Here is a 19088-nt window from a genome sequence, read left to right as displayed (position 1 = left end):
TAAATTCGATATTCCTTTTGAATAAAAATGTCGCATAAAAAAACGATTTATCAAATACCTTTGCTTATTCAAGCCGAAGTCTTTTATAAAGTTTAAATAAACAACGATTTTAGGATGACATAGAAAACGGTGCGTGTTGAATTGAAGGTTTTTTTTAATTCATTTTTAGTGGGACAAGAGTACTAATGAGTGGAGGACACCCACGCAACGATGAATTGCAATTTCTTTTATATTTCATTAAAAAGTTTTTAATAATAATGAATTATAGATTATTGCATCAACTTTCGATGCAAGTATATTTAGATACATAAGTTGTGTTATAATTTTCTGTTTAGTTGAAGATAAAGATAGGTAGGTTCATATCTAGCTTTACGTCGTTGACCGTCTCACGAAATTATCCCTTTACAAACAAAAATATTTTTGTTGAGAAACGAAGTCAGTTCTTACAGTATAACACTGCTGCGTCCTAATGATCAACGCAAAGCGTAAACAGTAAAGGCGGAGATTTAAGAAGGTTTTCTAATGTGAAGAGGCAATTTATGCGCTACCTGCATCCAGCGGCTTCCCGCGATCCTTACAAGATCATCGGTCCACCTTGTAGGGCACACAGCCAAATTAAAAAAAATAATTTTGCATAACTTTGATTTTGTTCTGGCCGCTTGCAGAGCGCAAGCGATATAGCATTATTATAAAATGAATATAATTATGCAAAATAGCCAGTTGATGATTTTCATAATATTAGGTCCTTACATATGAAATTGGCGTTTTGTACGGGAGGAATATAAGGTCAATTTTTTTTTGTAAAATATATTTAATTAATCAAAGTATGCACCGTTGTTATCTATGCACTTTTGCCATCTCATAGGTAGTTCATTGATCCCTTTACTAAAAAACCATGGGGGCGAGAATCAATAAACTCTTTGGTCTTGCGTTGTCATGAAGCAGCAGTGGCCTAGAGCGATTGACCAATCTCGGTTGTTTAGCAGCTAGTTCTTCCTTCATGGTTTGCAGTTGCTGACAATAGATATCTGTCGTAGTCGTTTGGCCAGATTTTAGAAAGCTGTAGTGAACGACACCGAGTCAATTTTCGTTTAGGGCAGGATTTGGCTGGGTATCTATGAATGATTGTTTTCAAAACTCAAATGTACCAGCTAAATGAATTTATAAATTTGAATTTGGAATTCTTAACCAAAGTGGAGATTTTTCAGATCAAAGTGATCAGTACGACAAAACGCTTATTTCATATGAAAGGACCTAATATTAAATTTCATTTTATTTCATGGGCGCTATGTAATATAATTTTACAGCGCCATCTTTTAGAATGTTGAGTAAAATGTCAATATTTGCTAAAAATATAAAAAGGATCAGCATATCCTTTACTATCTAATATATTATTTCTGTTTGAGTATATGTTTTATTTAATTTTTTATATTTTAATATATTTTGATTTTTATGGAAATGCTATTTCTTGTGCGAAGTAGGCTTAATAGTCTGTATTTTTTACTGACATTTGTTATTCCTCTAACTGACATTGACAATTAATAATAGCGTTTACCGCAACCGAATCGTGACTTTCAGAAATTGTTAATTCTTATTTTGTTTGCAAGTAACACAATATATTAGTAAGTAACTGTTTTATATTAAACGTATCTATATATTTTGATACGTAGACTATTAATTAGAAATCGTTTCTAGCCCGCAACAAGTTTCGACATTTCCTCAAAGAAATAATTTTACAACTGTACAAATTGCAGAAAAATGGCAGCATCAGTTGTTGATACGTACGCGGACCCCAACATGAGTTGGATGAACGCTCCTCACAGCACAGGAACCTCTATAATGGCCTGTGAATTCGATGGTGGTGTAGTGATCGGCGCTGACTCTAGAACCACTACCGGCGCGTACATTGCTAATAGAGTAACTGATAAACTGACTAAGATCACTGATCATATCTACTGCTGTCGCTCTGGATCTGCCGCTGATACTCAGGCTATTGCTGATATTGTCACTTATCATTTGAGTAAGTATTGCAGTGTATAAAGTCACAAGTACTTCATAGACTTGTAAAAAGTTAATACATCATAAGTTTTAATATCCAACCCTCAGCGGAACAGCTTGGTGGAATAAACTAACTCAGAGACACGAAGAAAACATGTTTCCATTTATTTTTTTATAGTATATAGTCATGTTTTTAATAGTAACTCCTATACTTTTTTTTTAAATCCAATATATCATTTGTATATCAGCTATTATTTGACAAAATTAATAGTAATTTCTTATACCACATAAATTTGTGAAAATTGATTTTAAATATTAATTGTTTTAGATTTTCACAAGATGGAATTGGGAGAGGAACCATTAGTACAAACTGCAGCAGCAATTTTCAGAGAAATGTGCTACAATTATCGTGATTCTCTTGTTGCCGGAATCCTCGTCGCTGGCTGGGATAAGAAAAGTGGAGGTACTGTAATTACAAGATTATGTTACCTGATAATAAAATAAATACATACAATAAATTTAAAAATAAATTTAAACTTCTTAGTAAATTATCATTCGTCACAAATTGACCTATTTGTATGTGGTCATAGTTTCTTGCTATTTATCGATGAAAGTACACACTATTGCAACTATATTATATATATATACATTCATCAATAAATGAAATTTCACACAAATCACTCACAGCAAGATATTTTCTTGTTTTATGTTTGAAGTGGTAGTGGTATGGCTTGTGCTGTTCAATTTTTTGGAATGGTTTAAAAATTCCTTATTATTTTTTAGGACAAATCTACTCAGTACCAATTGGTGGTATGGTTCAGCGACAAGCTGTTTCTATTGGAGGATCTGGTTCATCTTATGTCTATGGTTATGTTGATGCCAACTTCAAACCTAAAATGTCCATGGAGGAAGCTAAGAAGTTTGTCACCAATACCCTGACATTGGCCATGCTTCGTGATGGATCTTCCGGTGGTGTTGTGAGACTTGGTGTAATATCTGAAGCTGGGGTAGAGAGATCAGTTATCCTTGGTGACCAGTTGCCCAAATTTTATGAAGGATGAATATATTTTAAAAATTAAGATATTATAAAATTGGCATAAAAAGTGATTGGTTTTATTTTTAAATCCTACAACTTTATTCATTCAAGGAAGTTAGAAATTACTTAGCTTATAAAATTTTATACAAAAATTTTATGACACTATAACAGTTATTTATGAATATATCATTAATATATGACTATGCTTTGTTAAACATTCTATTTTATTGAACTAATTATAATACAAAGATTACTTTAACTTAATGAATACAATATGTAAATTTTGAAGCTCTGGAGAAAGTTCTTGGTTTGTCACAATTCTTATCAAAATCAAGTATTTACTGATAAGTGGATGCATTATAATAATAATATCCTGGGACATTATTCACACACGGCCATCTAATCCCAAATTAAGCAGAGCTTGTACTATGGAAAGTTGCATTTTAAAAATTAAGATACTGTTATTATATTCGGTAATTCATAGAAGTGAATTATGATATGTCATCACTTTTACTCAGATGCAATAATAATTATTAATTTCAATGCCATTTTCTAAAGACATGTATATGTTTTAGTCCATATCAGCCACATTAATATTTGTAACAGCCTGTGAATGTCCCACTGCGGTGCTGCTCTTTTTGAGGAGAATGTTTGGAGCTTATTCCACCACGCTGCTCCAATGCAACCCGCATTGTGGAATACACATGTGGCAGAACGTCAGTGTAATTAGAGACATGCAGTTTCCCACGATGTTTTCCTTCACTGTAAAGCACGAGATGAATTATAATCACAAATTAAGCACATGAAAATTCAGTGGTGCTTGCCCGGGGGTTTGAACCCACGATCATCGGTTAAGATTCACGCGTTCTTACCACTGGGCCATATCGGCTCTTCTCACATTAATTTGTTGCACACTTAATTATTTTTTAAAATAATTTAAATTTTGTGTATTTACCAATAAGACCATAGAAGAAATAGATGTATTCAAAACCTGGTAATATTTTAAGGAAACTGATATGATATAATTGGGTGGGTATAAAAATGAAAGAGAAACCATTTGTTATAATTCATAACATATAATACCTTTAATATACAGTTATATATTGTGTTTATTGTGAAGCATTAAATAACTAATAATTAAATAACCTTCCCCCACTGTTATACTCTATACTTATACAATAGCAACATTGCTATTATTTTGAATTTTAAAGAGTAAACAATTCATAGAATTTTCTACAGAAAAAGAATACATTCGATTAACTTTAAGTGATAATACCAAGTTCTTCCATTGTATCAAGGTCACGCATAAGCATTTGTATGGTCTGTTTAGTTCGTGGGAAATAATCAGCTGTTTCATCATCTTCAAATGATGGATCTTGGGACTCCAGTTCTGTGAAAAAAATATTTGTTTCAGTTAATGATGATGTATTTGCATATTATGATAATACTTTTAACTAATTTAGCTCTAGCTGGGATTTGAATCTAGGACCTAACGAGCTACAGCCTTATAATACAGTCACAAGACAGGCACTAAAATCAGTACATTTACAACTACAATACAATATCAACTTTTCTAATTTCGTCCTTTTTATGTTAAAAAGAACTTAATAGTGAATGACCTAGTAATAGACCGCTAAGTCTATTGAAAGTCGAAGTATATACTTATATAAATTCATATTTACGTAATATTTATTAAATAAAAATAGAAGTATATATCTTTTTTTTTTTTTTTTTTTTTCAGCCTTTTGCCGTCCACTGCTGGACGAAAGCCTCCCCCATAGAACGCCAACCATCCCGATCTTGGGCAGTCCGCATCCATCCCGAACCTGCCACCTTTTTTAAATCGTCGGCCCATCTTGTCACAGGGCGTCCTACACTACGTTTGCCTAAGCGTGGTCTCCACTCCAACACGTGTCGGCTCCATCGGCCATCAATGCGCCTGGAGACATGACCAGCCCACTTCCACTTCAGCGAGCTAATTCTAAGCGCGATGTCGGTGACTTCAGTTCTCTGGCGAATGTCCTCATTTCGGATTCTATCTGCCAGAGAAACCCCAAGCATCGCGCGTTCCATTGCTCGCTGAGCGACCCTAAATTGGTGGACCAGTCCTACGGTAAGTGTCCACGTTTCGGCACCGTAAGTCATTACAGGTAGGACGCACTGATTGAAGACCCTGGTCTTAAGCGACTGTGGGATCGACGATTCAAAAATATGACGTAACCTCCCGAATGCCGCCCAGCCCAAACGTATTCTTCTTTTAGCCTCCTTCTCAAAGTTGTGCCGGCCAAGTTGTATAGTTTGGCCCAGGTAGATATATTCCTGCACAACTTCAAGTGGAGAGCCATTTACGACCACTGGTCTCGGGGATACATGACGGTTTGCCATAATTTTGGTCTTTTCAATGTTCATCCCGAGACCTACTTGTCTTGAAGAATCGCTCAGGCTGTTTAGCACCTCTTCCAAATCCTGCAGAGTCTCCGCCGTGATGACAATGTCGTCGGCAAATCGCAGATGTGTAATGTGTTGGCCATTTATATATATGCCGCGTCCGTTCCAATCGAGCGTCTTGAAGACGTCCTCCAATGCATTGGTAAAGAGTTTCGGTGATATTACATCTCCCTGTCTTACCCCGCGATGCAATTGGATTGGTCTTGTGCTCTGATCTTGTACTTGGACGGTCTTGTAATTGTCGGCTTCGTACAAACACTTTACCACCTGGACATACCGACAGTCAATTAGGCATCTCTGCATGGATTCCAGAACAGCCCAGGTCTCGATGGTATCGAAGGCTTTTTCGTAGTCCACAAACGCTAGGCATAGAGGCTGATTATATTCCTCGGTCTTCTGTATTATTTGCCTTAGTGTGTGTATGTGGTCTACGGTACTGAAGCCTTTTCGAAACCCAGCCTGTTCCACGGGTTGGAAGTCATCGAATTTTCGGGCAAGACGATTCGTGATTACCCTCGAAAACAATTTGTAAACATGGCTTAAAAGTGAAATGGGGCGGTAGTTTTTCAGAAGAGCTTTATCGCCCTTCTTGAAAAACAGCACCACCACACTTCTGCTCCATGTCTTCGGTGTTATACCATTGTGGAGGACGGAATTAAAGATGTTAGCCAGCTCTCTCAGAACTGGTGTGCCTCCTGCTTTGAGAAGCTCTGAGGTAATTCCGTCATCTCCTGTAGCCTTTTTGTTTCCAAATTGCCCGAGAGCAATCCTAATCTCGCCCAAATCGATGTCGAGAAGATCGTCTGATAGATGGCGTGTTAGTCTGGCTCGTGGGTCATCCGCACTGTGGGACTCAGGTGGAGGTACTCGTGATGAGTATAAATCGCCATAGTACTTTTCGACTTCAGCTAGAATCTCTGGTTTTGAGGTGACGGTTGTGCCTTGTATGGTTCTGAGTTTTGTCAGGTAACAACAGGAGGTATGTGACTTTGCAAAAACCTTTGAGCCCCTATTGAGTGCTATAGCATCTTCAATATTCCGGGTATTCGCTCGTCTTGTGTCACGCCTTATTAGTTTTTTAACCTTCCTGTTAAGTGCCTGACACTCAGATGGCGTCATGTTCTGCTGTTCTCGTCTCCTCGTCATCTCGTTCAGAGTTTCGCCTGAGAGCTTCGACTTACGTCCATTGCTCTTTTGTCGAAAGTAATTCTGGCCTACCTCGCGGATGACACGCACCAGACCATTGGTGGCGTCGACCTTCGACCTGAGGCAGAGTTGGTCTAAGAGTCGACTTCATTAACCGCGATCGTTCTATTTTAGTGTTAATATTCAGGGTGCCTCTTACCAGGCGGTGATCACTTCCAGTGTTTACCCTGTTGATCACGGAGACATCCCTAAATATTTGGCGCTTATTGGATAAAATGAAGTCGATCTCATTCATCGCTATGTTATCGGGGCTTCGCCAGGTCCACTTCCTTTGGGGCTTTTTCTGGAAAAATGAATTCATCAGAAATAATCGCTGAGCCTCGAGGAAGTTTACCAGCATTTGTCCCCGATGATTTCTGCGCCCATAGCCGAATTTTCCTACCCTCGATTCACCATCTTCTTGTACTCCCACTTTGGCATTGAAGTCACCCATAACAATTGTGTAGAAGGTATTGGTACGAGACATAGCTTTCACTATGTCTTCGTACATGGCTTCGACCTCTTCGTCAGTGTATGTAGACGTTGGGGCATACACTTGTATAACCTTCAAGGCATACCTCTCGGTTATCTTTAAGACAAGGTATGCCACCCTCGCCGACACACTGCCAACCTCCACGACATTGCATCTGAGTGACTTGTGGATCAAAAAGCCGACGCCACCTTGGGATGGTTGGTGTCCTTCTCGGAAGTAGAGTAAGTGACCGGCATCTAGTGTCATCGTGTCCTCGCCCTGTCTTCGGACTTCTGATAGACCTACTATATCCCAGTTAATACGACTTAACTCTACTTCCAATTCTGTCAGATGTTCGTCCAGCCGCAGAGAGCGTCCATTATACGTGGCCAGAAACAGTCGCCGTTTGTGGTACCCTGCCGTAGCCCGGGGATTCTTAGCACCCCCCATCGCACCGTTACCATGGCCGGTACCGTGGCCAGGAATAGTGTGATTACCGGGAATTGGGGGCCGTGAATTTTTGTCGTCGCTCATAGGGGGGGTTTTTGCCTTAGTCACCACGCTTGGCAGGCGGGTTGGTGACCGCAGTGGCTGGACATCTTTCACTAATAGCGCTGCTGCCCGCTATCAGGATTTGCATTTTCGGATTCCAGCATTTGTGTGGTTATACCGCCACGATTTCGGTCGCCAGAGCCTCGTTCGTTGATTAGCAGGATGTACCACGAGCAGGTGAGGTTGACGGTAGAGAGCCTAGGTTGTTATCAGCTCCCCTTAAATCCCTATATATCTACTAAATATTATTTCATTATAATATTTACCGTAACAGCCTGTGAATGTCCCATTGCTTGGCTAAAGGCCTCCTCTCTTCATTTTGAGGAGAGGAAGCCTTCATTATTTCATTATATTTGCGTTCAATTATTTCCTAGTTATCGATAAGCGCACAGAAGTTTAATAATCCTGCGGGCAAATAGACTTAGATACACACCGGCAACCTGCGCTTCAAAAGAGTCGAGTCTCGCGTCTATAAGCGCCTGGCAGCGCTGCACGTGTCGCAGCAGTCTCTCGCGACACGCGCTATTCTCTATAGCAGCTTCCGGCTGAGGCACGATCACGTTCCTCGGCACTTCTTGTTCTAATGGACAAATTTATATATATTATCCGTTAACATCGAAAAATGACAAAGATTTTTTAGCATCACTACATATTATAAAACAAAGTCGTGGGGGGGGGGCATCGCGTCTTCCTATCTGTTTGAACGCGATTTACTCAAAACTATCGAATATATTTTCACACGACCCTCACCACTTTCACGGAGTGATTTATGAGGGATGTTTTTGGTGTATTATTCATTAAAGTTTTGTGTAAACTAGCTAAAATATGGCATTTATTGTTGAGGTCGAAAACTTTGTATATAAGATATTTTATTAGTACAAGTAAAATCATATTTTAAAATACATACCTTGCACAGATTTCGCCAGTCGTTCTAGTTCCGATGTAGTTATCGGCAAATCCAGAGACGGTCCACCGCTCGGACTTGACAAAGCCGTCGTCAAACTGAGCAGAGAGTTTGATGTATTCTGAGTAAATCTATCTTGATCAGGATCCTCAATGATAGGCGTCCTCATGTCCAAATGGCCATCTTTAACTTCCTCCGGCTTCACTGGTAAGTTCTCCTTGCCTATATTATTCAACATTATATTGAGGCCTGAGTATTCCGAGTTGAGTCTCTCTTGAGTGAAGGTCACTTCAGTATTCTCCCAGTCTTTGGCCCACAGATATAACTTCGGATGATCTTTTTTACTGAAAACAATGCAAAAGATAAGTATTTGTATAATATATATCGAATATATTCACTTATTACCTTTTGAATTGGAAACTGCTCTAAAGTATTCCGTTTTAAAAGCAAAGTTACATGAGTGACATGGAAATCGTTTATTGATGACATTTCTCGCTAAGAATCATCGCTATGATTTAGAATTTGCATGATCCATTTAAAAAAAAGGTTTATTTACATAATAGTACTTATGTAGCTTTTTTTTTATATAATGGTACTTACGTAGCGACATAGTACTTGACTCGAAGAGCATGCAAGGCATCCTGTATCCGTAACAAGTTGCCAGATAGCTCGTGTGATCTACGAAGAGATCCGCAGGGCTTCGCCCCTGGGAGCAGTCCTTCGTACAGGCGATCCTGGTCGTGGAGGAATCTCTTCGAACGTCGACCGCGCCGTGGATTAAGGCAGATACTGCAGGTATACTTTTCAGGGACCTGCAGACATTATTTAAGTTGATATTAATGTAATTATTAGGAAAAAATGCAATGAAGAGCAAAGGCTTCTCCTATTTGGATGTACTCCAAGCTGTTCCTGTGTGGCTTGATTGATACATATGTACCTGAATTAGTTCTAACGCATGCAGATATCTGATAGGTACACTCTTCCTGATAGGTACAATGTTGGTGTCTTTAAATCCAGGGTAAACGGTTTCCTTCTGGGCAGGCGCGCTACATCCTAGACCGTGACTATGCTTAAGATCAGGCAAATAAACGGTCAAGCGCTAGTCTATTATGTATAAACAAAAAAGAAAAAACTGCAGGATTCCTCACGATATCCTTCAATCAAACGCATAAAGGAGAGGAAGCTCATCTCCGATATATTATAGTTTTTATTATTTAATTCTAAATATATATTATGAATGTATAGTAACCTCAGATTCCTTCTGTATGTTGTGGCAGAGCGCGTGTTGCCAGCACAGACACAGCTCGCACTGCACCATCAAACCGTCCTCCTCACGGAAGCCGCAGTGACAGCTTATTATTTCTTCCCGTTTCATGCGCTCAATCTTTACTCGTTCGCCGGCTGAAAAATAAATTATATTTTATGTCGCACCTTAATTGCGTTGTAATTTTTTTATATTTTAGACTACCGCCGCTACAAAACAATTTAAGCACATTACACCTAATTTCATTATGTACGTTTAAATTAAAGTTTTTAAGGGATTTTCGTCACAAACTGAATTCCATTTATAACCAGCGTCGGCCCTGGGGTAGCGCGGGGCACGAAAATGTCAAAAATATTTTTCAGAGGTACATAAGCGTTGTTCGATTTGTATATATTTTGTAATTATTATTTATATAAAATTAACTTAAATGCAATTTATGTGAAGTGAAAGCTTCGATCAAACGGTCCTGAAAGACAATCTCGCTCTCGCCAGCCGCGCTATTTATACCTCATTATTTCTTCCTTCAAAAAAAAAGGGATCATACAAACTTTTACCCCCATTATTACTACCATTATTACTGTGTAAGAGAAACATAAATTTACAAGGTAGTAAGTTTAGTAGGTTGGGCTGCGCATTAATATGTAAGTCAGTCAGTTATTATTTTTTATATATATATATATATATATATATATATATATATATATATATATAGATAATGCTGTTCTTTAAAGTCCATAAATAAATAAATAAAAAAATCGTACTCACTTTCCGTGTAAATGTATGTGTTGGTTTCTTTCGGGTCTTCATTATTAGACTCCGACGACACCGCTTGCTGAGTAATTGCCTTGTCCATGGTTTTAGAGTCCGGCGTCCCGGAACCCGGAAAGCTCGATCTGGTCTCCATATCCGAATTACCACCATACCACTCATCTTCCTCGCTCATCGGTCTTTTAGATATCGTTGAGAAACATTTACGTTTCTTCTCCAACTTCTTTCGTATTTCATCACTCGACTTCGTAACCGTATGACTGGAAATTTCCGATTCAAAATCAAAGTTTTCCGTTGGCTTTTCAAATTCATTTACCATCGCAGCTTCGTCGTAATCAAGAGTTGGTATTTCGATTTCTTTTTCCGCAATCGGTTCAGGATCTGGTCTTCGGACAGGGAGCAATACTTTTGGTCTTTTCACTGGTTTATTTGCGAGCGCTTGACGTAGTTTTGGTGAATCTTGAGATCTTGGTACTGGTGAATTCGTTTTGCTCGGAGCTGCGACTGGTATATCGATATGGAGTTCGGAGGGCGTTTCGTCTTTTTTGGGTTTTATTTCAATTTTCGGTTCTTCAATGCGCTTCGGTAGTCTCGGTAATTTTACCTTGATGATCTTTGATTCTGGTTCATGTCGCGGCTTCGGTGATTGGCTTTGACCCGTTGGCTTCGTCCTCTTTCTAGCCAAATCTAAAACTTTAGGTGTTGCTCCCAGCATCTTCCTCATTTCCCGATGATAATGCTTTATGTGCATTTGCAATAATGTGTTATTTCTGAAGTTCTTATAGCAATCTTCCGCTGGGCATCGAAGCAAGTTTTCTATAATCTGGACTTTTAGCGATCCAACATATACTAAAAGATAGGTAATTGATTAAGCGTTAGAATTAAACATATCAATCAAAAAATAGAATTTTCAAATTTAGTCTAACACGGCTTGCTTACCATAACCATCTTCTATAGGAGGATTCTCGAAGGACATATCAATTGCCGCTTCTGACAAATCCAATAAAGCTTGACTACTGGTACTTGGTGTGTCATTCGATATGATCTGTAATTAAATATTTTTTTAGAATCAGTAATTTCTGTAAATATTCTCATTTTAACTGATTTCAAAAAAGGAAGTTCCTCAAATAGTCTATGGTCATAATTTTTGGTAAGACTCGGTATAGATCAAAAGTAGGTCACATCTTAATTTGAGTTGTTAATTAGAAATTGTTGAAGTCGGTTCATGCAATATTTGTATCTTATTACCTTTAGCTTTTTCCGTTTCTTCTCTTTCTTATCCTCCTTTCTTTTATGGCTTATTTTTTTTCTCTTAACCAATGGTGACAATGTATGTATAACACCAGCTGGCGATACCGTTCCTTCCTCAGTATGACTGACCCATCCCATACGTCTAGACAACTTGAGATGTACACCGAAATCTAACAATGCAAATTCGTAAGGCTTCAGTGATTCATCCGGGACGTGTTCTAAAAAGGCCCGCATGTCAGTTTTAGTATGGAATCTCCGGTTATCTGGTCTGAAATATAAATAAAAAACCTTAAATTATGATAAAAAAAATTTATTAATATCAAAGCATTCGCATTATTATTATTGAAACGTATTCTTTAACTCTCTCAATTTTATTGCCTTTGTCTTCATAAACAAATTTCAATATGAACACCATTGTAGTCATAATGAAGTGTCCAAACAGAGAGACTAGACTTCTTATTATATATTAATAATGTATATATTTTCATAGTATATAAATTTATCGATAAAGACCAAAGATCTCTCAGCAATGAGACCGCCTCGTGACATACATACACATAGTCTTTTACTGTTTACAACTATATTTGTTTATGGTACAATAAGGACTATTGTACCATAAGCAATAAATAATAAAAATTATGTATTATTTTATGTAACTTATCTAAGTGTGAAACAAGTCAACTGAGCAACATACCCAACTAAAACCACATCCCATTTCCCAGCCGATTGACCCAGACTTCGTCGTACCATGTGCTTTGTCCAACCTGGAGGTAATCGCTTGTCTTCGACCTGAAAAGGAAATGTTAATATAAAGATTTGTCATCACATATCAAATAACATTTTTATGATACCACTATATTACGCGGCTTCGTCCGCTTATTAGACTTCTAATTTATTTCCTTTAAGTATAAAAATAAAATTCAACAGTTTAAATAATAAATTAATAATAACAAAACTACTCAAAACAACAAGATTATAAATTTTAAGTTATGTAGTAATATTAAGATGGCAAAACAAGATTGTATCAGGCTGGAAATTAAATCTTACATATTACAAACTACTCCACTAATAACTACTTATTATAAGTATCAAGACTGATAAGAAAATGTTAAAATAACTCGAAATTAATGCACAATTGTTATTCCAAAAACAAAAAACCGCAGTTAAAAATTAAAATGTTATTATAATTTTGAAGCTTTAATTGCATTTGTATTATAAATCTGCTCCTTACCTGCACACTTCTGCGTGGTAATGGCAATTTGCTACCATCCTTAACCTCGGCTTCAATTTCACTGACGGTACCAACTGGCTGACCATTGATCCACTTACAACACCATTCACCCGGTAACAAAAAACTTTCCGGCATTTCTAGAGGCCTGGTAGACGTCGATAATTCCTCAGTCTTCAACAACATTTGTTTTCTCATTTCCTCAACTTGCCGTTTCATCTCCTCCAACTCACTTTTCACCTTCTCGACTTGCTTCTTTACCTTCTTCTCCTGTAAAAACCTCATTTTCTTATTTTTCTTTATCTTAGATAGTTTCTTAGACTTTCTTTTTTCTGTATGCACCTTTGTATCAACTTCGCTTTCTGGCTTGATTTCAACGAGGGGTTCTATTTTCACGACTGGTTTTGGTGAATCGACCTTTTCCATTTGATGCAAACCATCTTCTAGTTTGTTTATAACGACTTTCATTTTCTCGATAACCTCTTGTTTACTATCATCTGGTTTTTCGAATTTTTCCAATTTCACTTCTTCCTCTATGACCTGTATTTTATAATTTATCATAAATTATTTATGATTAATTTAATGTATTATAATTTTATATAATTTAATTATTAAATCTACTCACCGGTTCGACATATATATCAGATTCCAATCCTAAATCACTTGGTATTACAAGATCTGAGTAACTACCAACTGTACTTATATCAATCTCTTCCTCTTTGTTTACTTTATTAATTTCCTGTTCTTCCTTGACTTTTTCAGAATTAATTTCAGGTGATTGTGGTATAACAGTCTCAGTTTCTTCATTACTGATTATTGATTCATCAACATCTTCTTTAGCAACAGTTCCTATAATGGAAGCTACTGCATCTACAGATGAAATCGACGTAGCTTAGTATATTTCAAACTAGTTATAATAATTATAATCAAAGAATCTAGGTCTTACCTGGTATATCCATCTTGATGTCAAGTTTAATTTCCTCTTTGGGTTTAGGTTTAATTTTTCTTTTCAAAATTTTAGGTTCCTTTTCACTTACAATCTTAATATCTCCTTTGTCTTCGGTTATTTTTATTTTCTTCCTTTGTTTTTTCTGGCCAATATTGAAAATTTCTTTTATATTTAATTTCCTTTTCATTTCGCGACGTTCACTCTTGGAACCTAAGTAATCACGGGTGGGATCAAAGAGATGTGTATGGAAGATAGGAAATGTTGCGTGAGCACTTGAAGAAGATGCAACTGTAGGACCAGCACCAGCTAAAGTTGGAGATGGAGTTGATGCTGCAGAGGAGGCAGATGTGTCAACAGTTAGACATTCAGAACTTCCTGGTCTTCCTGAAGAAGACTTCAATTTATATAACCTTGATGTACTGCACTTCCATTGAAAACCATCATCAAATATAACCTCGTAATGGCCTGTTAATGCAAAACAAAACAAATAAAAATAAAAAAAAAAAACATAAAATCTTCCAGGAAAAACACTGCTTTTGGAGATTGTAGTTATAATTTTTTTGTATACCTATGAGAATACTAATAAGCTCAAATGCAACAAAATTTTTATTAATTTTTTAAGAAAATTTAATTTACCATTTCCCAAATCATTAGAGATGGTAGCAACAAATCTGCGATTATCTCTCCAACGTGCCAGACATCTTTCACCCACTACGAATTCAGTTTTTGTTTTGTCTTCTTGCTTAACTTCGTCCTTAGTTTCAGCAATATCTGCAGGTGCTGGATTTTGGACAGTTGAAGATATTGAAGGAGTGGGTGAAGTAATAATAGTCATTGGCCTTAGCCTGGGACTACTTACATTTATCCATTCATCGTGCCTAAAAACAAAGATCCAGTTAAATATGCTAAAAATGAAACCTACAAATCCCTCTCTACATTACATAGTATTTAGTATTAAGTCCTTACATATGAAATTGGCGTTTTGTACGGGAGGAATATAAAGTCAATTTTTTTTTTTGTAAAATATATTTAATTAATCAAAGTATGCACCGTTGTTATCTATGCATTTTTGCGATCTCATAGGTAGTTCATTGATCCCTTTACTAAAAAAACCATGGGGGCGAGAATCAATAAACTCTTTGAAGGCGGTTTGGACTGCTGCATCGGAGTTGAATTTTTTTTCTTGTAAGAAGTTGTCCAAATTCCGGAAAAAATGGTAATCTGTTGTAGCAAGGTCCGGGGAGTATGGTGGATGTCGCAGACATTTCAATGTAGCTCATCTAACTTAGTGGTTGTTTGTTGTGCAGTGTGTGGTCTTGCGTTGTCGTGAAGCAGCAGTGGCCTAGAGCGATTGACCAATCTCGGTTGTTTAGATGTCGCAGACATTCCAATTGTAGCTCATCTAACTTAGTGGTTGTTTGTTGTGCAGTGTGTGGTCTTGCGTTGTCGTGAAGCAGCAGTGGCCTAGAGCGATCGACCAATCTCGGTTGTTTAGTTCTTCCTTCATGGTTTGCAGTTGCTGACAAAAGATATCTGCCATAATCGTTTGGCCAGATTTTAGAAAGCCGAAGTGAACGAGAACGGCGCTAGTCCACCATACACTCACAAGTAACTTTTTCTGAGTCAATTTTCGCTTAGGGCAGGATTTGGCTGGGTCTCCAGGGTTCAGCCATTGCGACGAGCGCTTCCAATTATCGTAAAGTATCCACTTATCATCACAAATAATGATTCGATTTAAAATCCCTTCATTATTGTGTCGGTTGAGCAAAGTAACACAGCAGTCGACGCGTGTTTGCAAGTTCGATTCACTCAATTCATGAAGTACCCATCGTTCAAGTTTTTTTACTTTCCCGATTTGCTTCAAGTGGATTCGTACAGTTTTATCACTTACCCCGAAGCCTGCAGCTATCTCTGAAGTGCTTTGTGATGGATCCGCTTCCACAATAGCCTTTAATTCATCATTTTCCACTTTGGTCTCCGGTCGACCACGGAGTTGGTTCTGAAGGTCGAAATTTCCAGAACGAAAACATTGAAACCAAAAATGTACCGTGCTTTCTTTTGCGACATCAGCGCTGTACACATCATTAATCATTCGAGCTGTTTCTGCAGCACTGGTGCCGTGACAGAACTCGTACTCGTAACTATACCGATATTTCATGTTTTCCATTGTGCGGTAATAAGCTACGCCAAAGAAAAAAATATTGAGGAAAAAACAAATGAATGACTGTTTTCAAAACACAAATGTACCAGCTAAATGAATTTATAAATTTGAATTTGGAATTTTTAACCAAAGAGGAGATATTTCAGATTAAAGTGGTCAGTACGACAAAACGCTAATTTCATATGTAAGGACCTAATACATAAAAAAAATTATATTTTTGAAAAAAAAAATAGCCAATATTAAAACAGCAGAATAAGTTAAGATAAATTGACAATGAAATGAGATGAGATTACATAATTGGTCGATATCTAAAATTAATCTCACAAATCCCAACCAATTGGATATTTACATATAAAATGTATATGTTAAGCAGATTTCTATTTAAAACAGAGATAAATATCGTCAAGTCTGGGCTGATGAGACTATTTATTATATTATTTTAAACATTCTAACTAGAATACTATATAAATAGACCGCATTATATAAAAATCATCATTAATTCAATTTAAAAAGGCATATTAAAAAAAAATCATATCAGTTGTGTATCAGTTCATTTCGAAGATAAATAATTAACTTTTAAATTTACGCAGGAGTATTGCTTTATTTAATATAGTACTGTTTTTTGTTAGTAAACATTTTAAAAATAGAGATAAAATACTAACTTGTTCGATACAGGATTATAGTGCACTAGTACTTCCATTTCATCATAATCAACTTCAACTATCTCAGCTGCATACCAGATTTCACCAAAATCTTTAACCTCAACCTTCGAACCCACTGATAAGGCCATACTACTACTACCTGAAAGAAATTTCAATTTAAAACAATTCAATCATTAAATTCAGTAAATAAGAATTTTAAACAATTTAATAAAATGTTAAATTTAGAAACTGTTATAGTCATAATGTAGGTAATATTTCACCTTTATCTTTAGGACTTAAGTTATCTTTTGTAATAGTTTTAATGTCTTTATTGTTTGCAATTTTAGCTTCCGATTCACTTAATATCATATCCATAACACTTGTAGCTATTACAATAGGATCTCCTCGTTCTATAACTTCCATTTGATTGATTATATCATCTCCTTTTTGTGCCGCTTCTATGTTTTCTAGAGCTTTGTCATTGTCTTTCTGAATCTCTCTTTCCTTGATTTCTTTTTCTTGATCTTCTATATATTTTTTTATAGCCTCTACATTTTCGCCCTCAGATTCTTTACTGCTAGTAGATAAGTTTAACTTTTCACCAACATCTTGGGTACAGCTTGTTTCCATTTTTGTGTCTGTTTTAACATCTGTCGTAATCCAAGAAAATATTGAAGGCACAGCGTCTGTAATCAAAAATTACAAAAAAATTATCTATCCAGCTTTTGTAGGTTTGAGACAAAGCATTCACTATCTACTAGATGTAATAATAGACATAGTATGCACTAATAGATTCAACTAAAATGATTACTAAACAAGCAATATATGTAATGAGTAAATACAACTTTGAAGCAAATAATTTTAACTAAAATCAATTTCATTTTACCACAAAAGTAGAATTATGCAAATGTAGTATGTAATGAAAAGTAAACATTGTGTAGAAAAAGTAAAATGAAGTGCATAATCAAATAAAAAAAAGGATAACTAAGAATTTAAAAAGAAAAAAAAACATATCTACATTCAAACATCTACAGTTTGTAAATACCTGACTTAAGAACATATTTCGAGTCCTGATAAATTTGAAAATCACTTTTACAAAAGTGTCGTGAGCACACATAAGTACAGTGGGCAGTGTTAGTGTGCCTATAGCGTGTAATCAATACCCATGTTTCGCGCAATGTCTTATCTTTTGGGAACTTGTGATATGTTACACCAATATCTTCTCTTCTCGTTGAGGAAGAGTTACAGTATTCTACACAACATTTTTTAACAGCCATCCTATTTTAAAAAATTGTTAGCAAAATTTTTCCTAGTACTGACAAAAATAGTCTACATAAGACTATTATTATTTTTAATCATTAGTATTGTACCTTTAAATTGTAAATCTAGGTACAATTAATATTCTTACAAAAAATACTTACTTAAATATAATAAGAAACTTCCAAATATACGTGATATTTTCTTACAGATTCATTTTTGATACCTCTACGAAACAATGCAATTTAATAAGCCAATATAAATAATCTTGTTTACTTTATAAGATCTTAACACAATATTTTGTGAACCTACGCTATAGTTATTCTATTATAAATTATAATCAATATTTGCAGTTTTACATTTACACAACACAATACCAGAGTTAAAAACTTGACAAACAAATCAATACTCCAACAAAACCATAGATAATTAAGACATTACTCAAGATTAAAAATTGCCAGATGCCAGAAGCTTAAATGTCAAGATTCCCTAACAATTAATTTAATACAATAAATTATCTTTTTAATAATAGAGAAAAAAAATGTATGTAGTTTTTACACAAACATATATTTATTGAATGCGATGAGCCTTATTAAAAAAAAACAATAAACTCACAAGCATTTTATTTAAAGTTGTAATAAATTTGTTCTTTGTGACATTGATGCAAATAATTGTCACGCTTGAAATAGTGTCTAATTAATCTTTATAAAAACTTTAAGGAATTTTTAATATTTTCAATAAAATACCCACATTTCAAAGTTTACATAAATTCCTTATTTATAATGTAGTTGTAGCATTGGCTGTATGTTAATGTTTAATCATATTTTATATCTCAAGCTTTCAAAGTATAGATTTAACTTTTTAAATAAAAAGTCATACGTATCATTATATCACATCAAATACTTATTCTTTATTTTAAAAATTATTATAAATTTTAGCAGAAATGTTATTGATTTTAATAAAAAGGTAATTAT

The 19088-nt window shown here is 35.8% G+C and overlaps 2 protein-coding genes across 4 annotated transcripts; one reads left to right on the top strand and one right to left on the bottom strand.

Moving 5' to 3' along the window:
* Positions 1-1525: 1525 nt before the first annotated feature.
* LOC126773555 (proteasome subunit beta type-6) lies at positions 1526-3105 on the top strand. Of its 2 annotated transcripts, none has more exons than XM_050494510.1 (4): positions 1526-1622; positions 1755-2020; positions 2327-2461; positions 2782-3105. In XM_050494510.1, the coding sequence occupies exons 2-4, from the start codon at positions 1759-1761 to the stop codon at positions 3057-3059; spliced, it is 675 nt and encodes a 224-aa protein (XP_050350467.1). In that variant the 5' UTR covers positions 1526-1622; positions 1755-1758; the 3' UTR covers positions 3060-3105. The 2 variants fall into 2 exon arrangements, with proteins under 2 accessions (XP_050350467.1, XP_050350458.1); XM_050494501.1 differs by having other exon boundaries at positions 1538-1626.
* Positions 3106-4106: 1001 nt separating this feature from the next.
* On the bottom strand, positions 4107-18500 carry LOC126773255 (PHD finger protein 20). 2 transcript variants are annotated; one of them, XM_050494074.1, is made up of 17 exons: positions 18279-18500; positions 17903-18135; positions 17139-17543; positions 16879-17017; positions 14692-14933; positions 14053-14520; positions 13732-13976; positions 13110-13646; positions 12573-12667; positions 11876-12146; positions 11567-11672; positions 10625-11476; positions 9845-9996; positions 9196-9407; positions 8599-8939; positions 8125-8271; positions 4107-4424 (listed from the first exon to the last, which is right to left on the bottom strand). In XM_050494074.1, exons 2-17 carry the CDS (start codon positions 18132-18134, stop codon positions 4297-4299), a joined length of 4572 nt encoding a protein of 1523 aa, XP_050350031.1. In that variant the 5' UTR covers position 18135; positions 18279-18500; the 3' UTR covers positions 4107-4296. The 2 variants fall into 2 exon arrangements, with proteins under 2 accessions (XP_050350031.1, XP_050350040.1); XM_050494083.1 differs by lacking the exon at positions 17903-18135 and having other exon boundaries at positions 4140-4424; positions 18279-18499.
* Positions 18501-19088: the final 588 nt, after the last annotated feature.

This window comes from Nymphalis io, chromosome 2, assembly GCF_905147045.1.
Source record: "Nymphalis io chromosome 2, ilAglIoxx1.1, whole genome shotgun sequence".
NCBI lineage: Eukaryota > Metazoa > Arthropoda > Insecta > Lepidoptera > Nymphalidae > Nymphalis > Nymphalis io.
Note: the sequence above shows the minus strand (reverse complement) of the source record. Positions and strands in the feature narration are given on the sequence as shown.